Source organism: Phaenicophaeus curvirostris, chromosome 5, assembly GCF_032191515.1.
Source record: "Phaenicophaeus curvirostris isolate KB17595 chromosome 5, BPBGC_Pcur_1.0, whole genome shotgun sequence".
NCBI lineage: Eukaryota > Metazoa > Chordata > Aves > Cuculiformes > Cuculidae > Phaenicophaeus > Phaenicophaeus curvirostris.
This window is the reverse complement of record NC_091396.1, coordinates 33,717,101-33,741,408: the sequence shown is the minus strand read 5'-3', so window position 1 is coordinate 33,741,408 and position 24,308 is coordinate 33,717,101. Positions and strand designations below refer to the sequence as shown.

General features: G+C 41.9%; 2 protein-coding genes across 5 annotated transcripts in view; one reads left to right on the top strand and one right to left on the bottom strand.

Moving 5' to 3' along the window:
- Positions 1–2,393: 2,393 nt before the first annotated feature.
- Positions 2,394–8,818, top strand: PIGH (phosphatidylinositol glycan anchor biosynthesis class H). Its single transcript, XM_069858323.1, has 4 exons — positions 2,394–2,574; positions 3,230–3,439; positions 4,065–4,148; positions 6,147–8,818. The coding sequence occupies exons 1-4, from the start codon at positions 2,398–2,400 to the stop codon at positions 6,246–6,248; spliced, it is 573 nt and encodes a 190-aa protein (XP_069714424.1). The 5' UTR covers positions 2,394–2,397; the 3' UTR covers positions 6,249–8,818.
- A 1,516-nt stretch (positions 8,819–10,334) lies between these two features.
- PLEKHH1 (pleckstrin homology, MyTH4 and FERM domain containing H1) overlaps positions 10,335–24,308 on the bottom strand; it is a 63,130-nt gene continuing 49,156 nt past the window's right edge. The window contains exons 21-29 of one of the 4 annotated variants that reach the window (XM_069858206.1): positions 21,664–21,841; positions 21,112–21,267; positions 18,489–18,589; positions 16,554–16,695; positions 15,538–15,680; positions 14,375–14,504; positions 12,704–12,790; positions 12,027–12,173; positions 10,335–11,707 (exon numbers count right to left, since the gene is read on the bottom strand). In XM_069858206.1, the coding sequence (XP_069714307.1) occupies positions 11,531–11,707; positions 12,027–12,173; positions 12,704–12,790; positions 14,375–14,504; positions 15,538–15,680; positions 16,554–16,695; positions 18,489–18,589; positions 21,112–21,267; positions 21,664–21,841 (1,261 nt within the window). In that variant the 3' untranslated portion in view covers positions 10,335–11,530. Of the gene's footprint in view, positions 11,708–12,026; positions 12,209–12,503; positions 12,658–12,703; positions 12,791–14,374; positions 14,505–15,537; positions 15,681–16,553; positions 16,696–18,488; positions 18,590–19,899; positions 20,027–21,111; positions 21,268–21,663; positions 21,842–24,308 lie in introns of those variants that run through there. The other 3 variants (XR_011337532.1, XM_069858207.1, XM_069858208.1) reach the window with 3 other exon arrangements.

Sequence of the window (24,308 nt, the reverse complement as noted above, 5' to 3'; positions counted from 1 at the left end):
CTTTTCTGTGGTAATAGAAATCCTATGTCCTTTCTGTCTGAGTGTGGCTGTAGCTTCTTTACCTCACATAGCTGTACACACCCAGCTTGAGTGGTAGGGCCATGCAGTCCTTAAGGAAATGCCAGTTTTAACTTTGATTCATGGTTATGCAGCCTGGAGCTCTCTAAAACACGTCCCAGAAATAGGTTGTGGACCTTTAGAATATATTACCAGGTCTTTAGATGACTTCACTTTTGCCTATAGTTTCATCAGTTATGTTTTATTTTATGTAACAGCATAAAAGATTGCAGTGTCCAACAGACCTTAATCCTCAGACAAAGCACAGGAGGAAGCAGAGGTTCTCTAGATTGGTATTTAAGGCAGGAAAAGAGACGAGTTTTGAACGCATTTAGGCTTGCACTTTGTAAGACGAAAACCACTAGGCCAGTGTTTTTTTTCCTAAAGTTTTTTCTTTTCCTCTGAGGCTCCACCTTCGGTTCTAGTACACATAGAATCATAGAATCACCAGGTTGGAAAAGACCCACCAGATCATCAAGTCCAACCATTCCTATCAATCACTAAACCCTGCCCCTCAGCGCCTCATCCGCTCATCTTCTAAACACCTCCAGGGAAGGCGATTCAGCCACCTTCCTGGGCAGCCTCTGCCAATGCCCAGTAACCCTTTCCGTGAAAACTTTTTTCCTAATGTCTAGCCTAAACCTCTCCTGGTGGAGCTTGAGGCCATTCCCTCTCATCCTGTACCCTGTCACTTGGGAGAAGAGGCCAGCACCCTCCTCTCCACAACTTCCTTTCAGGTAGTTGTAAAGAGCAATAAGGTCTCCCCTCAGCCTCCTCTTCTCCAGGCTAAACAACCCCAGCTCACTCAGCTGTTCCTCATAAGGCCTGTTCTCCACCCCTCTCACAACACATGGCACAACACTTCTGTTAGTGACATCATCTCTGTAAATATTTGTATAATGACAAATAATGACATTGCTGTAAGTGGCTAGTTTTATGAATGGTTGGACTCAATGATCCAGTGGGTCCTTTCTAGCCTGGTGATTCTATGATTCTATGAAAAATATTATTGCCTTTGCTTTGAAGACTTTCTCCTTTTTGATATTTTACCAGTGAGTGTTTCTCATGAAGTGAATTCAATAAAAAGGCTCATTAAAGTCTCTTTTTCTGCTATTCATTACGTACTCAGCCAGCCAGGAACTAGAAAATATGGTTTTGAAGTGTGAAAGAACCATTACAGAAAGAAAAAAACCCAACCCACCCCAAAAAGCACATAGTGAAGGATGGAAGGGACAAGAAGATATGTTTGTGTAGTAGGGATTGGTGAAAGCAAGCCTGAAACCCCTGTCTCTCCCATCATGGCAGAGACGCTCGAAGGCACTGGAACCTGGGGTGTTCAAACACGTTGCTAAAGACCAGAGGAAGCAGGGCGCTGAACATGTGGAGCCCACAGAGGCTCCTGATGCTGCCGTAGAGGTGGAGGTACTGAAAATGTTGGCAAACAAAACTCTCAAAGACTTGTTTTTGAGTTTTAGAAAGCAAGCACCCTTTTTCAGGCTTGGGCAACGTGCGGGAGTGATCTCTATCAAGCGTGTGCAGCGAGATAAAGGCTGTTACAGAATATCTTTCCCACTTGCATGCGTATGTATAAATTCTCCCAGAAATCTTATGCATGTGGAGCACTTCCCATACAAGGACAGGCTGAGAGATTTGGGGTTGTTCAATCTGGAGAAGAGAAGGCTCCAAGGAGACCTTATAGCAACTTTCCAGTGCTTGAAGGGGCTACAGAAAAGCTGGGGAGGGACTGTTTCAAAGGCTTGTAGTGATAGGATGAGGGGGAATGGGTGTAAACAGGAGAAGGGCAGATTTAGACTAGAAATGAGGAATTTAGAATCATAGAATCACTAGGCTGATAAGGATCCACTGGGTCATAGAGTCCAACCATTCCTATCAACCACTAAACCCTGCCCCTCAGTACGTCATCCATCTGTCTCTTAAACACCTACAGGGAAGGTGACTCAACCACCTCCCTGGGCAGCCTGTTCCAGGGCCCAATGACCCTTTCCGTGAAAAATTCTTCACGGTGAGGAACAGGTTGTCCAGTGAAGTTGTGTATACTCCATCCCTAGAGGTGTTCAAGGCCAGATTGGACGTGGCCTTGGGCAGCCTGGTCTGGTGGGAGGTGTCCACGGCAGGGGGGTTGGAACTGGATGATCTTTCAGGCCCCTTCCAACCCCAACTGTTCGATGATTCTGCGATTCTATGACACTTTATTTCCAAGGTCTAATTTGAACGTTATGAAACTCCCCAAGAGCCAACGCTGCCGGTTGGGAGGCGGCCCCAGCTCGGGGTGGGGCGGGGCGCGGGGGGCGGGGCGGCGCTCTCCCCCGTCTCTCCGCCATGGCGGAGCTGCGCTACCGCTCCGCCTCAGGGGCCCCCCTGGCGCTGAGGCGCCTCCGCCACAGCGCCTCCTGCCGGGAGCTGGCCGTGCGCGCGCCCCGCCTGCGCCTCCGCTCCCTCAGCGCCGCCACCTCCGCCGCCTGGCTGGCGGCCTACGGGCTCTTCGTGCTCAGCGAGGTACGAGGCCCCACGGCGCGAACCGCGCCCCGCCCCGCGAGGACGCAGCGCGCGGCCACGAGTTCGCGGGGGGGGGGGGGGGGGGGGGGGCGGAGCTTAGGCGCCTTCTCCTGGCAGAAGAGGCTGCTTGAATCCCATAGACTGGGTGATCTCAGAGGTCTTTTCTAACCCGGTGATTCTCTGATAAGCCATCGCCAGCTTAAAGGCAGTAGTGTGACCGAAGAAGCTGGTAGGGCCATGCAGCATTTTTTCCTAAAAGATTTTTCTTTCCCTCTGAGAGTCCACCTTCGGTTCTAGTAAACATGGCACAACACTTCTCTGTCAGTGACATCATCTTTGTAGACATTTGTATTATGACAAATAATGACATTGCTGTAAGTGGCTGGTTTTGGTTGAGGTTTCTGCACTAAATTTACAAGCAAATTTCTTGCAGTTTTTCAGCTCCCAGTTTTTTGAGGCCATATCGTGAAGATTGATTTAAAGATCATTACACATTTATTAACCAGCGAGGTTAATAAAAGGGTTCCCCCTACGTAAAACTGCCTTGTAACTGTAGCTTTAATATTATAATTTACTGTGCAATATCAGTTTGTCTAAAGCCCCGTTCAGCCAATTGTAGGACCAGAGCTCTGTCTTTGCTTGACTTGTTTTACAGAATAGTATGGTGCTTTCTGCTGCTATCTTCATCACGCTGATTGGCCTGATCATATACCTGCACTTCGTGAAAATTGACCAGGAATCCCTATTGGTCATCGGCTCACTTGGCATTCAGGTGACTTCATCCTATGCTTCAGGGAAGGAGAGCACGACCTTCATTGAGATGAGCCGAGTGAAGGATGTGGTTATCAATGAAGCCATCCATATGGTAATCGTACAGAGTCTTTCTTCTCGTGTATCTGTGATTCACATCCAGTGTATTTTCATGAGCATGAATTACCAGAGCAATGAAACACCTCCACAGCTTTACTGACTTCAGGAGCTGTGTTTCGGATGTCTCTATCCTCTTATCTGTTCTCTCGCTTTTAAAAGAGAACTTAAACCAAACAAATAACCTCAGAAAACCAAATCCATCCCTTAGATAATACCGGTGACACTGAGCTAGTGGCTTTAGTTCTTTGTGTTGCAGTGTTCTTACAAATCCCAATGCCAGACTGCAAGCAATCAAGATAGAGATAACAAGATAGACGACACAAGATGATTTTTTCCTATTTCTGGGGTTTTCTGCAGAGCTCCTGTAGAAAAGCAGATCTTACCCGTCTGGCACAGGTGTGTTCTTTTCAGGTTAAAAATTTAATAGAAAAAAACACAGGTCAAATTTAGTTTTTTGTTGTGTGAAGGGAGGAAAGCTATAGATAGAGGTTTGTAGACTTGACTGTGGCCTGGGGTGATTTGCCTTCAGCCCACTGAGTTGGAACAGATCCTCCTGTTATAACTCCAGGCACTTTGATAGCATTTTCAAACTCCACTAATTTTGTCTGTTTGTCTTGTAGCAAAAAGTTATCTACTACCTGTGCATCCTTCTCCAGGACCCTGGGAATCCTCAGGGAGTGTCTGAGGTTGTGCCACTCTTTCAGGTGGGTTTGACTGAAAGGTAGAGAAATCCAGATCTGTGGTCTGTGTGTGCGCGCTACTTGTCTAAGTGTATCTTTATTCCACTACAGGTAACTGATTACAGTTGCCTTTCCCTGACTGGACCTTCAGGTTGGGTCTTAACAGCACTGTGGAATGGGTGGTATTGGAAGTCTCACAGAACTAGGTATCAGGGATGGTTTTTTATTTGTCCTCCATTCAATGAACAGGGAGCCGTGTAAATCTGAACCCAGCCGGGAGTTAGCATGAACAAGAAGTCTTTGGCTCATGTAGGGTACTGAGGATTCACACAGCTTTCTCTGTAGCCTCCTGTTCAGTATTACTGTAGCTATGTGTTGTAGTTGATTTTTCTCTCAGCTTTGAGTGCCAAAAGTGCTCATAAAAACCTCCTTGGCATTAGAATGACTTCCACTGTCTCACCCATTGGCAAAGATCACAGTACAAGCTGTGAGCGATTTGCTTAATGTGTAATAACTTGTTTGCTTTACTGTTACCTTGTCTCCCCTTTCTTTTCTTTTGCTAGCCTGCTTATAGTCCCATTTTGGGGATGGATTTTATTTCTGCCTTGTAGTACACATCCATTTTATGGCTGGATAGAGTGCAAATAGACTATTCCATTGATACTTGCTGCTAGCTCAGTCCCACAATTTTAAAGGCATTTGCTAACAATAATATAAATGAAGTGTCTCACACAGGCAAGGGGGAAAAATGGATTTGCCAGAAGCCAACAACTGCTCAATTCCAGCTACACTTGGGCACTTGATATTTAGTTATACGTGTTTCTTTCCAGCTTCAAAGAGACTGCCTGGCATTTGTGTAGGTTTTTTTTCCTAGCTCAACTCCAAAGAATGTTATTTCCATGGAAATATCTCAGTATAGGTAGAGTTGTTTCCACCAGCAAAGGAGGTGCAGAAAGAGTGTCAGTTTGCAATTCATTGCCTGTCAGTAATTCACACTTTAATGTGCAAGTTAGTATGTTACTTAGTTTTGAAGGAGCAGTAATTAGTAACTATTGCATCTCCTTCATTGGGTTCTTCGACGTTATCTCAGCCTTCAAAAATACAGTTTACCGTGTCACTGAGCCCAGGAGCACTTCTGCACTGAAGTGACCTATTGTTCTCTTAAGCAACACTTGCAAGGAGAGCCATTTGATGGACTTTACACAGTAATGCTGTTTTGGGAGCTCATAAGTCATGGGACCACAGGGACTGTGGGACTGGGAAACATTCACCCACTTGCTGCTTTTAATCTGGTCCAGGTTAGAAGTGATGGAAAATCATTATACTTTGACCATTGTTCGCTGTTTGCATTAAATGAATTGATGTTTTCAGTTAACCTTCCGTTGTCCTTTTGTTGACACTACTAGCAGAAGCCCAGGGCCAGGTGTCTAAATTCCCTGTTTTGAGGGTAGATTTTTCAGGGTAGAGGTCATCTAGGGTGGTGGATCAGCGTATGGAAATCTGTAGGCCTCTAGAGTGACTAAGGCCTAATAGATAGGTTAATGGTTGGAAGGTATGGATTTTCTTCCATGCTGTAACTGTGCACTGTGAGTAGGGAAAGAGGAGGATTTCTGATCTGATGAGAGACTCAGGCTTACTGCAGAATGGTGCTGCATGTTTTGACCTGACAGCTTCAGGGGCTGGCATTTTCCATCACAGAGCAGGTTTGGCTCATGGCATGGCTTTGCATTCTCACACCACCAGCTTACATCAAACACCTCCTGAAGTTTCATTAATTATTTTTCAATGAACACATAAAAGGGAAATCTGTTGGCCACTGACTTAATGTGAGAAAGCTAATAAACTTCAGGTATCTTGCTGTTTCATTCCTTCTGTGTGTCTGCTTCCGATAGTCAGCTTTGTGTTAGCTGTCTCCACATTCCTTTCTCTGCCTGACAACTCTCACTAGTGGGAAGTTAAAGCTTTCCAGCTCTTTTACAGCCAGTTCAGAGCCTCATTCTCTGTTGTTCACTTGAATTCTAGAGCTCCAAGCCACGTCTGGACTGCTTGATAGAAGTGTACAAAAGTTGTCAAGAAATCCTGGAGCAGAGGAGGACAGCTCCACAATCAAGTGGTATAAAATAGTGAAGAAAAAAATCCAGGCAACAAACTTGCAGAGACATGTGGAAAAAGCGAGCAAAACTGCCCCATGGCTTTTTTTTTTTTTTTTACAGCGAGATGGGTAGAAAGTCGTGCAGCAGTGCAGTGATGTTAGGGCTAAAGGCCTACACAGACTCACAGAGTTGTTACAGAAAATGTCAGCTCAAGCACACAAGTGAAACTTGAAATCCTGTGCTAGGAAGACAGGTGAGCAAAACTTTTCCAAGTCAGACAGAAACGGTTTTTCTTTACTTCTTCAGAAAAGAATTATGAGGAAATAGAGCAAAGGGAGGCAAGAACATGCAACAAATGTTTACTTTTTTGTGGATCTGAAAATTCTGATAAACTCACAGTCTAACCTTGGCTGAACTGCCAAAAATGTGCTTTTTCCTCCCCTCCTTTCTTTTTGTATTCAGCCCTTTGTTTGGAAAAAAGCTCAAAATTCCAATGGGTGGGCTGGGATGGTAGCTTCCTAATCCACTGGAGAACTTCAGAATGAAAATAGTAGAAAATTAAAATATACTGTTGCATTCACTTACATTTAATGAAATAAACATAGGAGAGCAGACCTATGGCTCTTCAGAGATCTGCTTGAAAGAGTCCTTTGGGATGGGACCCTAGAGGGGAGAGGGTTCCAAGAAAGCTGATTGATGTTCAAGGATCACCTCCTCCAAGCTCAAGAACAGTTCATCCCAGTGAGCTGAAAGTCAAGCAAAAATGCCAGGAAGCCTGCATGGATGAATAAGTTGCTCCTGGTAAAACTCAAACAGAGAAAGCAGGCATACAGAAGGTGGAACAGGTAACCTGGGAAGAATATAATGACACTGTCTGGGGTGTGGTGAGGAAAGCCAAAGCCCACTGGGAGATGAATCTGTTGAGGGATGTCAGATGCAACAAGAAGGGCTTCTAGAAGTACATAAATAGCAAAAGGAAGACATGGAAAATGTGGACCGGTTGATGAATAGGGCAGGGGCATGGTGACACAGGACATAGAAAAGACATGGCATTAAAAGGGCCGTATTAATTGCTCTGAGAATATGAGGAAAATGTGTTGTTGAAAATGATGGTAATGATTATGTGAACAAAGTTTTATTAATCCATGCTCTAAGGAGTAACTTAAAGTTGGGAAATTCTTTATTGCTGAGCTAAAAGTTGCTGAAACCTTTAAGTGATTTTTTTTTTTCCCCCATGACTCCTTAGTAATGTAACTGAGCTGACTGAAATGTCGAAACAAGAGCTAACCCAGCAAGCTGGCGGGAGCCTAGGGTTCAATATTAATTTGCATACAATGCCGTGTTATGGTAGTCTACACCACTAGAATTAAAATGTGTGGCAATACACCATGATATAATATGGTAGAGATAAGGGGATTGTTTTGTTTTCCTTTTCATGTTGCCATGAAGTTTGAAGGACACAGATTAGCTCATGTCACAGGAAGTATTGTTCTTGTCCAAGTGAAAAGCAGCAGCTTGGGGATGTGCCACTGGCTTCGGGGTAACATTGTCTAGGTTGCTTCCTTTTTTATGGGTTTATTTCTCATAAATGCTTTAAATGTTGCGGTTGGCCAGATTGTTGAGTCCAGTGCTACCCTAATGTATAAGCTGGTGGGAGTCTGAAGTTGGTGAAGCTGCATTCTGATGCAAACTGTGTTTGGTTGCAAATCCAGGCAGAGCTGAGGAGGGTGGACACTGGGGCAGAAATTGGCCATTAACAATGGTGGCAGGTCCTGGAGTGCAAGGTCCTTTCACTAAGAGCCATGGCTTGGCCTGTGGCTTGGCTGGGTTGTGTTTCTTCACAGGGCGGAGAAATGGCTGAGACTCATGAGGAGCACTGTAGTGACAGGAAGATTTGCTGAGCAGGGGGACATCATGTCAGAAAATAAATTACATCTCAGCAGACTGAACACAGTCTTGGGCTTAAGAGGCGTAGTGGGAACACTGACTATGCTGTAAGAAAGTCCTGAGAACGTGCACTGAAGAAATGACCAAGTGTCACAGTCTGGAAGATTGTTTTAGCCGTCTTTTGAAGGAGCGAACATCCCGTGCCCATGGGAGTGCTCTTTAGTCATCCAATAACCCTGAGATAAGAGCAGCAGAAGGAAACAAAGAGACTAGGGCAGGTTTGCACTAGGTATGTGCCTGGGTACCAAACACAATCTTTGTCCATCGTTGCTTACATCGAGACTATTTTTGGCTTTTAAAACAGTTTCTCTCTGAGAATACTACAGTTTAATTCATGACTGCATTTTATTGAGAACAAACAGAAATCTCACAGTATCTCCCAGACAAGCCTTTTACATACACAGAGCAGTTAGAAAAACAAAGGCTTTTGTCATCTCATTCTATGCCACAGCAACAGTCATTGCCAAAATCATTGATTAAAATAAAAATTTTCTCTACCAAAGACTCATACGAAATAGATACCTGCATAGGGGGTTTTGTTTGTTTGAAGTCAGGTAAGCTATAAATAGGAGGTATATGTGCATCCATCAGAGTGGGGTGGTCCCTGAAATACTCAAGTATTAGTGAATATTTTTAGGAAATGAGGAAGAAAAAGGTCTGTCCACCATGCTTCTCAATTTAATATGCAGTTATGCAAAAAATAATAAGCTTCAGGACAGCTGTTGCTTATTCAACATCTCTGCTTTTTGTTTGCTCTGGCACAAATCTCTAAGGACATGAGTGTTAGCACTGTAAGGCAAGTACAGCCTCTGAACTGCGCCTTCTATGCCTGGAGAACACCTAGCACCGATGACAGCTCAGCTTATTCCGAAGCAGCTTTGTTACCAGATACGAGAAGCAGGGTGTAAACAGACCTTCAGACACAGGAGGGATTGTTAACGCACAGGTGACTGAATGAGGAGGAATAATGCTTTCTATATTCAAACTGATCTATCTATAAGAAGATCACTGTGTGAGTACGTGAGAGAGAGGAAATACTGACCTCTCTATCAGGATATACAGTCACTTGAAAGTATCTAAGAAAAAACCCCAAAACACTAAATACCTTCTCAAAATTGTTTTTGGCTCAGAAAGCTTCCACCCTTTTCTGTAACTTCCAGGGATGGTCCTTAAATTCATAGCAAGTGGATACTTTACCATATGTGCAAATCAAGTTTGTATCGGTACAATCTTTCCCGCCTTATGTCTGCCAAATTGTTTCCACAGCCCACCATGGGTTTGTTTGGGGTGGGTGGTGTTTTGACTTTTTTTTTATATTACAAAGATGCTGATAAAGGATTTTTGTCTGTCCCGTGCTCTCCTCTCTTAATGTGTGGCTTTCCACCACAAGCACAAACAAAAAACTTCTAGAAGTATCAACTCTGCTGGGTGCATCAGTTGGATGTATCATGTTGGCAGCAGGTACTAGGGAGTAACACTGGTATGGTTGGTTTGTTCATTTGCAAATAGCTTTGGTTTGCTATTGCTGAATTCTTTCTAATGGTTGGATTCACACTGTTTTAATTTGGGAAAGTTGCCCATGAATACATAATTACTATGAAGTTGCATGTGGTACTTACGAAAGTGCGGTTATTCACCCCTAGCTTTTTTACAATGCTTATCAAAATAGCTGAACTCAAGCCAGGTAGATCTAGATTTTTCAAGGAGCACTGCTATTTTTCTTTTACTTGTTCAAAATCCATTGACTTTCTCAATCTACCTCCTCCTTGCTCTGGTAGCATGAAGGAAGCAGGAGTCTGAAAGGAGCAGCTTCTGTCAAGTCAGAATGGCAGAGCTGGTTTGGGAAGACCTGTTCCAGTTGATGAAAGATGGAAAAAGTACAAAATTTGCTTGTCTTGTCTTCTTTTGTGAGATTATATGCAGTTTCAAACACATTCTGAAACGTGTACAGCAGCAATTAACAGAAAGAATATTTGAAAGTGCTAATCTGACAGTGGAGCACGTGACAGGTTCAGCCCTGCAGCAGAAACCTAATGTTTATCCATTGCATAGAACAGCATTGATTCCCACAATGCATCAGTCCTGTAGGTGCTAGGGCATCATCTGACACTGGGAACGGAACAGTTGTTCCGAGTCCTCAACAGGCAAAAAGACTAGGTTTCTACCTCTATTAAGTTGAAAATATTCTTGAGTACCACTGAACTCTTATTCTATACTCCCTGTTTCAGGTCTGAAATTACCCTCAACTTGCATCAGAATTATTCTTGTCAGTCTAGTTGTTCTTTCTTCTTAAAAGTGTCATCTTTCTTTTATATCTGGAGCAAGGGCTTGGAAAGTTTGTCTTTCAGTTTCAGCCTCATTTTCAGGGAGGAGCCGTTACAGCTCTGAGGAAAATTAAATTGTCATCTTGGCTGTGTTAAGCAGTTGCATAAAAACTATTATAGCCTCTGCCAAAAGACTGTGTCAGTGGTTGTTCTAGGAGTGGAAACATTGAATTTGAATGGTGGTAAAAACTTAAATATGATGGCTATTCATAACCAGAGCATAGAGTTGAAGTTATGTCTGAACTACCTGATCAAACTCTGTCATGTTTGTCTTTACACTCTGGTAAAAGCCTTTTCAGTATATATCTAGTTTATGATGCAGCGATATGCAGGTCCTATCCAGGCAGTATTCAACAGGATGCATCCTTGTACAGGGTTCATGCCTTAGTATCTATTACCACCTGTTTTTATTGTGCTCAGCCCACTGCAGTAAGATTAAAGCCTATATACCACTCAAATCTGCCTTGCAGGGGTTGCGGTCTAATTCAGATAAAAAGTGAGCTTGTTGGGGACTGATGCAAACAGATTATTGGAAATAATAATAACAACTGAAAGAGGTTATGATGAGGAAACGTGAAGTGCTGGACTGAGTTCCCAGACACAGGGTGTGCAGTGATCCAAAGGCAGGTGCAAAGATGAAAATGAGAGAGATCAAAGAAAGCATTTGTGCTTGAAACCAGCGCAGGAAGATCAGGAGACAAAAGAAGAATGGGTGCAAGGAAAGAGAGATGTCATGTGACTGAAGCAGCATGCAGGGAAGTGACCTGAGGCATGGTATTTTGGATGGAGTGTGGCATGGAAAAGGAAACTCCTGCACAGTGCCCAAAATCAACGTATTTTAAGAGAAGGGACACAGTCTTTACCCATGCTAAGGAACTTTGTCTATCATTATGGAAAAAGAATCAGAACCTGTATTAAAGTAAGGTGTGTAACCAGCAAAATGCTAGCAGTCTGCAATTCAGTACAGAGCAGTGCAAAAAAAACGAAACAAAACCACCACAACAAAAAACCTCAAATCTTTGAAATCTTTTGGAATGAGCCCTCAGAGCAGGGTGGGCCCCTTAGTGCTTCGGGGCACAGAAGGGAAAAAGCACCGATTTTCCATCTCCCAGAGCTTGTTAGCGGGTGTTTTGCTTTGGGAGGGCTGTGTAGAAGACAGGAGTGAAGGTGTTGAACGGTAGTTAATATAGCTGGCAATAAGAAGTGTTGCTTCAACAATCTAGGGAAAAAAGAAAATGATTAACTGTAAGTCAATTAGAGGTAAGAGTGCCCTTTGATTTTTCAAACCTATTTGACTGCCTAACTTTTGCAAATGTCTGTCTCACATGGAGTTGTTCAGTTTTCATATGAAGGTTTGTCTTTAAGAGTTAGGTATTATAAAACAAGGTCTCTTGATTAAAGGTTCCAGCTTACAAGGGATTTATTGAATGTATATAGCTAGTGCAGCGGCCACAAGCACCGGTTCCCAGGACTTGTACAAAATGCCCAGCTGCGATGCTGCCATCTGGAAAGAAACTCCCTGTTAATTTTGTAATTACCTTTGGAATTGCCATTGTGAAAAGGAGTTTTTCAGTGCTGTTTTTTCCAGAACTCCTTTCTTTCATTTGACTGACTACAACCATGAAGTCATCTCGACAGCCTCCAAAGGTCAGCACAGAAGAGTATGAATAAGAGACCTTCAAGTGCTGCAGACAACAAAGAATTTGAAAGAGTCATAATTCTGTAAAAGAAAAAACAGGCACCTTAAACTAATGCATTTGCTGCTTACTGCAAGAACACCAGATCTCCAGCAGTAACAGGCATACAGGTAACAGCTGGCAGAGAAAACTCAAATGAGAAATGCATTTCAAGTTTTCTCCTAGCTTGCTTGATGCCTCACTGCCTCAGAGCAATAGTCCAAACTTTGTAATATCCCAGATGGTGGTAGGAAAGCACATACCGGAGAGATTTTGCAAGATGCATGAGCATGTTTGTTGACCATCAAAGATGCAGTTGGCTGTTTCATGAAACCTTACCTCACACTGTAGCTGTAATTTTCCTTTGTTTATGTAGCACTCAAACATAGCACTGACTTCCCTCATCTCTGACACCTACAAATTAACTTCTGGATCCATTTGAAGTTAAAGACAAACTTTTAGTGACATTAAGTGGCCTCGGGGAAATGTCTTTCTGTGGGAGGTAAGTTATTTTTCTTGAACAGTGTTCCCCACCGTACCATAGTGTTATAATCCAGTATGCTGATACCATCTTCATTCACAGCTATCCAGACTGGACAGTCTTCCAAAGAGGAAGGCGAAATAGGCTAGAGAAAAAGAAAGTCAACAGATATTTCTTGACTACCACACAAAGATGTTTGACATAAATCCTAGAGTTTAAGGATAAATTGAAGATGAGAGAATCCTATAGGCTTATTGGTCTGACCTGGTTGAATTTTAAGAGGACTTTTCTCAAAATCTGGAATAACATTTTCAGATTTACACAGAATTTTGGGACTAGCAGCACAAGAGCTGCATGCTAACGAAGGCTTTGCATTAATTTAAGTCCATCGGTGTAGTTAAAATGGAAGAAAATGTTTGTACAAAGCAACAAAACAGAAGTTCTGCTCCTCTCTGGTTCTTCTAGTACCACCCACCCCCCCACCCCCCCAGTCACTGGACAGGCAGTGAAGTCTCTTGGTTTCTATAATACTAGTGCACCCAGTATGATCATGTCAATGCAATTTTCATTCTTACAAATTTTGACAAATGCGCCTTCATTATCTGTTAAAGATGAGTTATATTTTGTTATGGCTAATGACGTGAATCTTTCCAGCGAATCTGCTATTACATGGCTAATGCCACAGGCTTTGCTGTTTGAATATTGAAAAGTTAGAAAAAAGGCTAATCATCAGAAATAGCAACATTATTTAATTCCACAAAGTGGAACTTTTCTGATTCTTCAGTGTCAATAAGGTCAAATACCAGTAACTTCTTCTGCTTGTACTCCTGGCAGCAGAAATAACTGTCTTTTCTAAAACTTCCTGTGTATTTGTTTGAGGTCTCTTTCATCCTTAGACTTTATTCTATAACTACAGCAGCTTTGACTTTAAACCAAGAGATGTAACCATGAACAAGACCCATCTCAAGCATTCAACAGAGGTGGTTTCTGCTGGGTTGGGGAAGATGGTTAATGCCAAAACAAGATTTCTCAGATAGCCACTATGTGCTAAGACATTAGTTTGGTCAACAGTGATAGGTACAGCGCTCTTGCCTGGTATCGGCTGAGAGATGGTACAAGGTACTTGAAGAAGCACTCCCTTCAGCTGTTCTTTGCTCTCCTACTGATGCCTGTGGGCTGGCTGCTTACCCAATATGTGCTTAGTTGTTCCATTTCAGTAACAGGACATAAGCAGTGCATGCCTCTCTCATGTGGCAAGGAAAGCAGGCAGCTGTGTTGAGCAAAGAACAGGACTTTTAGCTAGCATCGGCTACCAGGTGTGATTTATGGGGGACTCTATCCTTCCACCTCCCACGATGGTATGTAAATAGTGGGTTTTTAACTATCATTGCAGCCTTGATGACTAGGGAAAATCCTGCCTGAGAAAGCTTTGGCAAGGTTTGTAAGGAGAGTTAGTACCCGGTATTATGATCAACTGATGCAGCCAAGGAACCTCCAGTATTTATTTTACTAAACGCTAGCAACCCCTAGTGTTCAGAACATGTTTCTCTTCCTTCTTTCTAAACCTATGTGGTACCAAACAGAGCTGTTCATTTAGAACACAGTATAGTTACAGTTTTCCCCCTTCCTGAAGTAGAAGCATTTTCAACCCGTGTTACTGGAGATCACAGGTATTTCTCTGCTGAGACACTTCACTCTTAGGAACAGAAAAGAAGTGTGCTCCAGTTACCTTAGCAGCAAATATTTTTGCTCCAAAATGAGGCCATTTCCGGGCCACCGTCAAATAAATTCGAATGCATTCTGGTGGAGAGCATCCCTGCAGTATCATCCATTTTGTTGCCAGCCTGTCAGACAGTTGCCTTTCAGAATCCAAGACACAAGACAGCATTATTTACTAATGCTTTCCAAGGAAAGGCGAGTAAAATTATAACAGTTAATAAACGTACCTCATATTCCCAAAGGGCTGTTCTACACAGCACTGTGGACACGGCTGTTAGCACTGTCACTTATGAGTGTTGTACAGCCGGAGTTTACTTTAGCATTTTTCTCTACACAGTTATTTTACTACTAGTTCTGCTGTAATGCCCAGGAATCCCAATCACATATGGGTTGCTCACTGGTGTATATATTAAACAACTCCAACTACAAGCACTCAGGTAGCTGTTGCAATAAAATCTTGCCCAGCTTGTCTTCACATTCAATTATACTTTCACCTTGATCTTAACTTGTCTATAGTATACTTTCTATGGAGTGGCAGTATATATAAACTCACTCTTTATTTGGCTCACTAGGGATGTCTTGGCAGCTATCTTGCTACATATGCAGATGGAATTTGCTTCCAAAAGGAGACAATTGTGTTAGTTCCACCACTGCATCCCTAAGCAGCTTTAGATCTGGAAGATTACCGCTCCCTGTCTTTAAAAGAGCCAAGATCCATGGCAGCATCTGAATTCTGTGCTTGAGAATTGCGTGTGTGAATTTCTAAGTCACATCAAAAAGTCCTGCTGGAATTACTGCATGGCCTACACCAGCCCATATGTGCTGGCTTTATGGTTCATTGCAAGCGTTGGGCATCTGGATTCAATTGACACTTGGGGGAAGGGTAAAACAAGAAATCAGAAACAGAATTCATTGTAGGCTTTGGTTAGAGTTTGTTGGAACCGAGATGCCCTATTTGGAAGTGAAAAGCTTAAACTTCTTGTCTAGGGGAAAATTAGTTGGTGATTTGGCTGTTAACTGCTATTTTCTTTTAAAGGAATCTTTTCCTGACACTTTTAAGTTTCTACATCAAATAACCTTGATAGGGTTCCTTGAAACATCTTAAATATAAAGACAGTATTTGTGAAGTAAAATTTGTTTTCGGTGCAAAGTATAGAAGAACAATCAATTTACCTGAGCTGGTCAGGAGTAATGTTTTGCTTGTAACGTTTGGGGTAGAATTTATCTAAAACCTGGTGGAGAAGGTGCTGCATTTTCAATTGAGATGTTCCCCCAGGACTTGAAGATCCTGATCGATCCAAATCTCCATATTCCACCTAAGACAACATTATAGTTTATAGTATAGTTTTTTCTAGTGCAGTGTAACATTCCGTGAATTCCCACACTGATAACTACTGTGTTTATTAGTCATGCAAAAAGGCATTATTAGGCAAGGGAATTTTGTATACAGCATTTACCGTACTAAATGTATACAACAGAGCAACTAGTGAGGACACAACTGCCCAAGGAATTCTTTACTCAGTTAAGAAAGGGAAACAAGATCTCTTCACTCCCTATACAGAAGTGTAGGGAGACACTTCTGTATAACTGCTGAGTTTTTGTGGTTTAATGTCCATTGGCCAATGAAAACAAGAGCCTATCTGTAAATAGTTTGGAGAATGTTCCCAGTGTCTCCATTTTGGTTTACTTTGCATTAACAAATAAAACAATCTGTTTCAGCTCAGTAAGAAACTTATTCTGCTTATCATGCCCACAAGCGTGTGTTTTGTCTGGTAAAATGCTAAATGCAAGCCTGGAGGTCTAACAGAGATGCTCTTCCCGAGTAAGAGGCTGTTGACGATGCAGCAGGGAAAGTTTTGACTATGAAATGGAATTCCAGTAAGTGATACTACTGTGCTAAGGCACTGCTTGGAGCAGCTGTGGGGACAGTCCAGCCTCACTGTTTTTTCCAATGTTTTCCTTCAGAAGGAAAGGAGAGGCACTCTTATAGCAAATTTCCCTACAGCATAAGCTGCTCTAACAACATATGTATGCTGGTATAATATGTTTCACGTGGTACATCTCAGACTGCATGTCTGATAAGAAATCACTTTTAATGTAAAGGGTAGCTGCTTAGTAAAAGACACTCAGTAAACAGCTGAAGTCCCTGGGTGATAATAGGGAGTATTTCTGCCCACAGCCATACTCGCCTGAGCCATCAGAGCTGCCATTTCCAGAGCTAATTCCTTATTAACAGGAAACCTTCCATTGGCGATTTCATTGCTGACTTGGAAGGCCAGTAACAACCGCTCCCGGTCTGTCTCACCTTTGGCCTGGCTCCGAAAATACAGCCTGAAACGCAGAGAGGATTGGGAGGATAAAAATGTATTGTGAACCCAGAGTAAAGATGGAAACTTTAATCAAGGCAAGTAAAAAGAAAAGTGGTTTGTTTCTTTCCCCTCCTTCTTCAAAGTGAACTTTGTGTATTGCAGGGAGTAGTGGAGAGAGATGTGGAAGCCGAGGTGCTTCCCTTATGAACAAGATTTGTTCAAAGATGTTCAAAACATGCTTTCTAGTTTTGGAAGCCATTTGAATTCTGAGCACTAACCACTTCAAAGCAGCGAAGCCTTATTAAACGCAGGTAAATCAGTGACTGTCCATCCCTATCAAGCACAGACAGGCAACGTTTAAGATGGGCTTCTCTGCTTATCACAGAATGCAGAACTGCCTCTGCTCTACCTGTATAAACTTCCATATGACAGCCTTGTAGACTTGGTATTTTTGCTTGCTTTGTTTTTACCACGTACACTGCTATTTTTATTTAAAAAAAAAAAAAAAGTCTTCAGCTTGCTTCAGCAAGAAATAAAAGGCCCAATCAGCAGGCTTTACTTTAAAAATTGAAGAAGAATTCTTGTAAATCAAAGCTTCCTACTATATTTTATTCGCTTCACACTTGCAATTTCTTTGACCTGGTATAGCTGGAGGTTGAAAACACCAACTTGAGAATACTTCCCAGAACCATTCCTCATGCATGCATAGCCCTCATCATCCAATTCAAATATTTACAGCTGTGTCTATGACTATATATTCCACAATTCCACACAAGATATTCATTCCGGTGGAACAGTTTGTTTTTATGTCAATTTAAGATTAACAGCACTATTAGGACCATGGTGACCTTACACATGTCTTATCAGAGTCCTTGGTGTTAGAACACTCCAGCCTTGGAAAAACCTTATTAAAACATCCTTGCTGTCCAGTCTAGGCACATTCCAGTCCAACGAAATAATAGTGCAAACTTTCACTCCTGAAACAAATACTGCCTTTTGGGTCAAAATCAATAACTCTGCTTCTATATCTGTTATACCAGCTAAAAAAAGTTCATAGAGATTTGTTTTCTCTTACAGACAACAAAATCTTCATACATTCAGTACAGAACTTTGTCTCTTTTTGGTTTTGGGGTGAGCTTTTGGTTTGCTTGCAAACAGAGTTCACATGCAGAAAGTCAAGCCTTGTTCTCACATACAGCTCTCCATTCACTATCATTCAGCATTCCTGTCTGTATTATAAATGATTAACTTGTTCCAGTTTTTGCTGTAGATCTTTTTCTTATACTTTCCTTCTCTGCTGTCTCTTGTCATCTAACTTTTATTTCTTTATAAAGTCTGGGCACTGCTATTAAATGTCTCCTTTACAGCTCGTGCCATTTAAAACATCTTGTATCTTTGTCAACTTTACGATTCTTCACTTAAATTGCAAGTTTCAGTGTATTTTCATTGGTGATTTCTCCCCCAGGTCTCTCTTCCTCTCACCTAACACACATTATTTAATTATGTTTTAGGATCTAGGTGAATGAAATTGTGCCAAGTATGTCCTATTCTGCTACAGTTAGTTCTTAACTCAATTTAAAGTCTACTCTGCTACAGCAAATTGGTTTGGGTTTTACCTCTAAAAGAGTTTTTACTTCTTTTACACATGTGCCACACACAAAAGTCATCACATCTCATATAGGATTTGAATGCATCTTAGCTAAAATAGTTTTGGCAGTGACAGTACTATAAATTAGTTGCTATCTATAGAGATATATGCAGTCTAGAAATGTTTAATAAACAGCACTAGTGAGGCCAACCAATGAAGCACAGTACCTGTTCTTATAGGTCAACTTCACAATTCTCGTGCCACCTTCATATTTCCCAGGATGCAATTCTTTTAAGGCTTGTTCCCATTTAGAAATGACATCACAGATCTTTAAAAAACATCATGGAGAGAGGAGAGACACTGACGTGAAATACCTAGCCAAGGCTTGAGGGGAAAGTAAGTGAAAAAAGTGTTGTGGCAAAACAATTCCTTTTTGTATTATCCAGTGTGTAAAAATCGAAGCGTTCCACTAAAAGCTCTAGCTCTAATCTGCAAGGGGACATCTCCATGGCTATGTCTATGTTCGCAAGTAGCAAAGCCCAGGAGGAGCCAATCCGCACAGCAACACAGCTGCTCCTAAGACCCTGTGCCCACACTTCTTGAGTTTCAAATGGTTTTCCTTTGGACTAGCTTCAGTCTGGTCAAATGGCCTGAAAGCCCACTACTATGTTGGATCATATCTTCCAGCTCATGTTTCACGTAAAAAGAACCCATTTCATGCTCTCTAAGACCGCTTCTTAACGTGAATCAAAGCATGGATAATAGGAATGAAGTGCCCTCCTGAGCCAAACTAAAGCACTAACATATCCTCTGAATAGCAGCTGTCTACGCGCTTGGCCAACCCAAATCCTTGGATGTGAATGCCCAAACTTTGGGAACACTTGGTCCTAGATTCCAACTTTGTAACTAAAGACATATTTTTAGTAATAGTATGGTTAATCTCTTCGATTCCATTCAGCTTCTTGTGGTTATTCCACTCTTTTAAAACTGGTCTAATAAAGGCCCCTACTTCTCTTTCAATGGCATCTTAATAAAAGGAATGTGAACATAAGAAGCCACATTAAATAAATAAACATCCTAATCCTCTCTCAAGCTATTGAGGTTGTCTTGGCAAGTAAATAATAACCAGTTAATAACAACTGATGCATATGATTGTCTCTAGCTCCTTCATTTACTCTAATATCCCATCTCTCCAAATAGTGGTTCAATTACCAGCAAAGCCATAGATTATCTAATCTATAACAGGCCATGGAAGCAAAGTGTATAATTTGGCACTGTCTGTATGAGTTCCCTCTTTAAACCATCTAATTTAAAGTAATTGGCACCTTTTCCCTCCGTTGCCCAATGTGGAATTTTACGCAGTGTAAAACTGCGTAATGTTTATGTTCCTTACAGGAATCAGGGCCTCTTCAAAATTGCCACTACCACTATTCCTCCATCAATGCTGTTTAACAAATTATTCTTCCAGATTTGTACCAAAATCTTATGTGTCTCATTCATTGCTGCCAGCCTGCTTACTTAAGGCAACCATCCAGCTGCAGCATAGGTTAAAATCTACAAATGAAAGACACAGATGTTAAGACTTTACCTGCTTCCCTCTCTTCAGTCAACCTGAGGCACTCCTCTCTTTTTTAAAGCATACTCAGAGCTTTCTCCCCTAAGTACGCTCATCAACAATGAAAGCTTGAGTTATCTGGAGACAGCAAGGAGATACTTCATAATCCAATAGATGAGATTTATATCGACATGCCAAGAGACTTACAGCCTAACAAAAACTTTGTCTCAATTAGGAGTGTCATATTTGATGTTAGTTGTGATATATGATCACGCTAGCTAGCTCAGTCATGTTTTAATTTTGCAGTCAAGACAAATTAAACTTTAATACGTGCTAAAATCTGCGCTGAAGACTTTTTAAAAATTGACAAATTTATCGCCTACTAAAACTCTTAAATTAAATCTCTTTCTTAAATCATATCTGTCTTAAATCATATCTCAGACCAGACTGTGCTAATTATAGAACCATAGAAGACCTTTAAGATCAAGTCCAACTGTAAACCAAAAACTGTTAAGTTCATCACTAAACCATGTCCCTAAGCACCGTATCTACTCATCTTTTAAACATCTCCAGGGATGGTGACTCAACCACTTCCCTGGGTAACCTGTTCCAGTGCTTGACAACCCTTTTGGTGAAGAAATTTTCCCAAACAGCCAGTCTAAATCTCTCCTGGTGCAACTTGAGGCCTTTTCCTCTCCTTCTGTCACTTGTTACTTAGAAAAGACCAACATCCACCTCACTACAACCTCCTTTCTGGTAGTTGTAGAGAGCGATAAGGTCAGCCTCTTTTTCTCCAGACTAAACAACCCCAGTTCCCTCAGCTGCTCCTCATGAGACTTGGGCTCCAGACTCTTCACCAGCTTTGTTGCTCTTCTCTAGACACACTCTAGGATCTCAATGTCCTTCTTGTAGTGAGGGGGCCACAACTGAACACAGTATTCAAGGTGTGGCCTCACCAGTGCCAAATACAGGGGGATGATCACTTCCCTAGTCCTGCTGGCCACACCATTTCTGATACAAGCCAGGATGCTACTGGTGTTCTGGTTTTCCTGGGCACACTGCTGACTCATATTCAGCAGGTCCTTTTCCACCAGGCAGTTTTCCAGCAACTCTTTCCCAAGCCTGTAGTGTTGCATGTGGTTGTTGTGGCACAAGTGCAAGAATTAATAGCTCTACTAATCTAGAGACAAAATACTCAAGTGTTTATGATCTTGGTGCATTAAGAAAAATTTATTAGCTATTTAGCAGTTCTTCAAAGATGTATGCTGAATGTAGCAGAGGGGAAAGAGAAATACCTTCATGTTGCCCTGCAGACAATGTTCCAAATTCCTGCCAGAAGGATCATCTGTGAACAGAGAAAATCCCATGTGGGATGGCTTCCTCATTCCTGTCTCCTGGTTCAGCTGCTGGATGAATTCATCAACTGTTGAGGAACCATCAAAACCTACAACCTGCAATGAGAGAGAAGCTAATTAATACACATGACATTGATGGATATCACAGCTAGTGAAGCCTGGTTCCCTGCAGATTCACGTCTCATGATTGACTGCCAGCTCCAGTGACTGTACTTGCATTTTGTCTCCTTTCACATTGCATTCTTTCCCATACTGAGACACAACATCTCTCTCTTTTCCTTAGCTACCTTTTCTTCCCAAGACCTGTAGAGCTGAGGCCAAATTCCTTTTATTTTATCAGGAAATACGGCTAAAATGGTTAGGAGGACAAATAGTGTCTGTCTCCCAATATCTGATACATATAAACACCATGGTGCCACCCACCCACATGAAGGAGGCAGGTTATGGTGTAGTCCTCTAGTGTCCAGAAGAAAGGCAGCTGTGGTGGCTCACCTGGTAGGTTCCATTCATGAAGTGCACTGGGATGCTGAAGGGGAGTGAGTGGTGGTAGGGATTTCTCAGCAGTATGGACACAATCTCCATCCGGGAGGGCTTGGCTTCCCGCTCACCAGTCTGCACAGTGCGGTCTACTGATCTCTGGCAGTAGATGGCATACTTGCCTATTTCAGTCCTAGGTGAAGAGGTGGAGTTAAGCCACAAACATGCTTTAAATATCATGTCCTCTTTCATTTCCCATGTCATGACAAAGCATTCCTCCCTCAGGCTTTTGCTCAAGCAGACACACCTCTGTGCAGATATCCTAATTCATGTCAACAGACTAACAGCTCCAGCGAAAAGCTATAACATAAGCCTGAGCTCCAAGGATCTGTAACATTAAGGCAGACAATGGACTCTAGGAAGTGCAAGAGCATTCCATGTTCCTGGATGTAGTATAGGAATATCCTCTTCTGTACCCTGTTGCCATCATAGCATCCATTAAACCAAGACCAGTTCACCCTCAAACTCGCTGTCATGCCAGCAGAATTTAGTTAGTATCATGTCAAATCCTGATAAGTATTAATAATAACTGGTAATGCACTGGTCTCACAGTATTATATAAATAACGTTATCCATTTACATGGTTATACAAATTGTTAGTTTCCATCTATTAACCCTGTCAGCCAATCAAGAGACCTAGAGATTCAAAGTAGACTCAGATTTGTTGCTAGGTCAGTACAAGGACAGTTACTAATACGGTTGGTTTCCTGTCTGCTGAAGAGATGACTCCACTGAACAGCACCAAGAGGGTGTAAGTCTGCCTCTGAAGTCCGACAGGAGCAGTCAATTATGCCTTTTGCAAAAATGTTAGGAATCATATATACTGAACATGTTCTGAAATTGAAGGATTTATATGGATTTATAACCATGCTATCACTTCGCAGGGGAAATAAATTTCATTCAAGATACTCTCAGGAGCTTGGTATATGATCAATTCTCTAATTAAATCCCCGGAAGCAACATGGAAGTCTGGAGCTCTGACTTTTCACTGTAGCAATATATTGCTCACCTCCCCAGCAATGCATTTTAACAATTTTCAAATGGAGAATCTTGCTTCAATGAGAAGCTGTTGTGTGGCTCCCAAACGCTTCTGAGTCCTGTGTCTTCTAACCCAGAACTGCACTGCACTTTTCTTCTCTTAGAGACTGGATATATACTCTAGGGTTATCTTTCATAAAAACAGTACAATGAAAATCTAGTATAAATCTAGATGATAAGCATGACGTGGTGTAAATATTCTAGTGTCTTGTTTGCTGTATGAAATAGGGAAGCATATCTATTTAACTGGTAAAAGAAACAGCCATACGCAGTCCACCCAAAGAGACAAAAGTACTCTTAAAGCTAGGCAAAAGGAGTTAAGCTAAGTTCCATTTAGCAAATAAATCTAATCTAAATGTAATCTAAACTACAGGTGAATGTGAGCACATTTTGCTGTAATTCCTGTATGTTTTTTTCTTAGCCCTAATAATTATTCCATAGCCAGATTGTATAAATACATTTCCTCTTTGCTTCTGCTTTGTTGATAAAGGCACTTCTGGGCTAAGAACCTGGCAGACCATCAGCACAGTAACGCTTGAAACTGCTGCATTATATCAGTTTCACAGAGCCCAGCACAACCTCATCCAATTCAATAGTCCCCAACAGTACAGCAGCTCCACTACCTCGTTGAATGGGCTGGTTTGGGAGCTGGTAATGCAAAGGTTTGAAGAGACGACTTCTAGCACCAGCCAGAAGCTCCCTAACAGGTTGCCTTAGCCAAAGGAGAGAGAGTGTGAACATTGAGAAGCACCTGATATCTCCATTTTTTGCTTCTGAAAAGAAATAGCAAATGTGAGCCAGCATGTAAGAAAACTTAAAAAAACCTCAATAGGAGGAGTACACAGATTTCCTTTGTGATCCCAGCAGACTTGTAGCTTGAGTTCCAAGGCAGAGTTAGGTTGAGTATTTGAATAGGAATATTAGTTTGAAACAAAACCGCTCTTTTCCCTACCTCTAAGCAACAGTATATTGTTACAACAGAGAACTAGACAGCTCTAGCTGTGACCTCCCCCAAGGCCAGAGCGAGATATGCTGAAGCCCAGATCACCATGGAAACCAACAAAGAGCACAGCATGAACAGTGGAGAACAACTTATTGCCATTACAGTAGTTTTGCACTCTTTTCTTATAGGGGCAAGTTACACACTAAAGAGGTAAGAGAAAGCAGTACTAGCATACATTTCAGGTTTGCTGTTTTTTCCTAACTTTTTGTGGTTCCCTGATATGTCCTCTGCCTCACTTTTGTTCTGTCAGTGTGCCTGCTAACCTGACAGCACCTAAAACTCTAATAATTCCTTCTAATTAATTACTTTGGTCTGTCTTTCTATCAATTAAAAAAAAGTAGCTGTATCATCAAAAAAGTCCCTGAGTAGCTCCAATGCTATCTGTTTGTTTGCTAGTGTTAGTCACTCAGTTTTGTGAATTTTTAGCTTAACATAAGCAACAAATTAATGTGAATGGCTTAAGTGAAACAGCTGGGTACCATTGGGAACCTTCTGTCACCTCCTTCAACTTATTTTTGCAGGTGAGAGCTACAAAATTGCTTCCAATTTTATCTGTAGT

Excerpts from the sequence above, each read along its gene's own strand:
- PIGH (XM_069858323.1), top strand. The coding sequence starts at position 2,398 with ATGGCGGAGCTGCGCTACCGCTCCGCCTCAGGGGCCCCCCTGGCGCTG. Across the intron at positions 2,575-3,229 it reads GGCTCTTCGTGCTCAGCGAG|AATAGTATGGTGCTTTCTGC; the intron begins GTACGAGGCCCC and ends CTTGTTTTACAG. Across the intron at positions 4,149-6,146 it reads AGGTTGTGCCACTCTTTCAG|AGCTCCAAGCCACGTCTGGA; the intron begins GTGGGTTTGACT and ends CTTGAATTCTAG.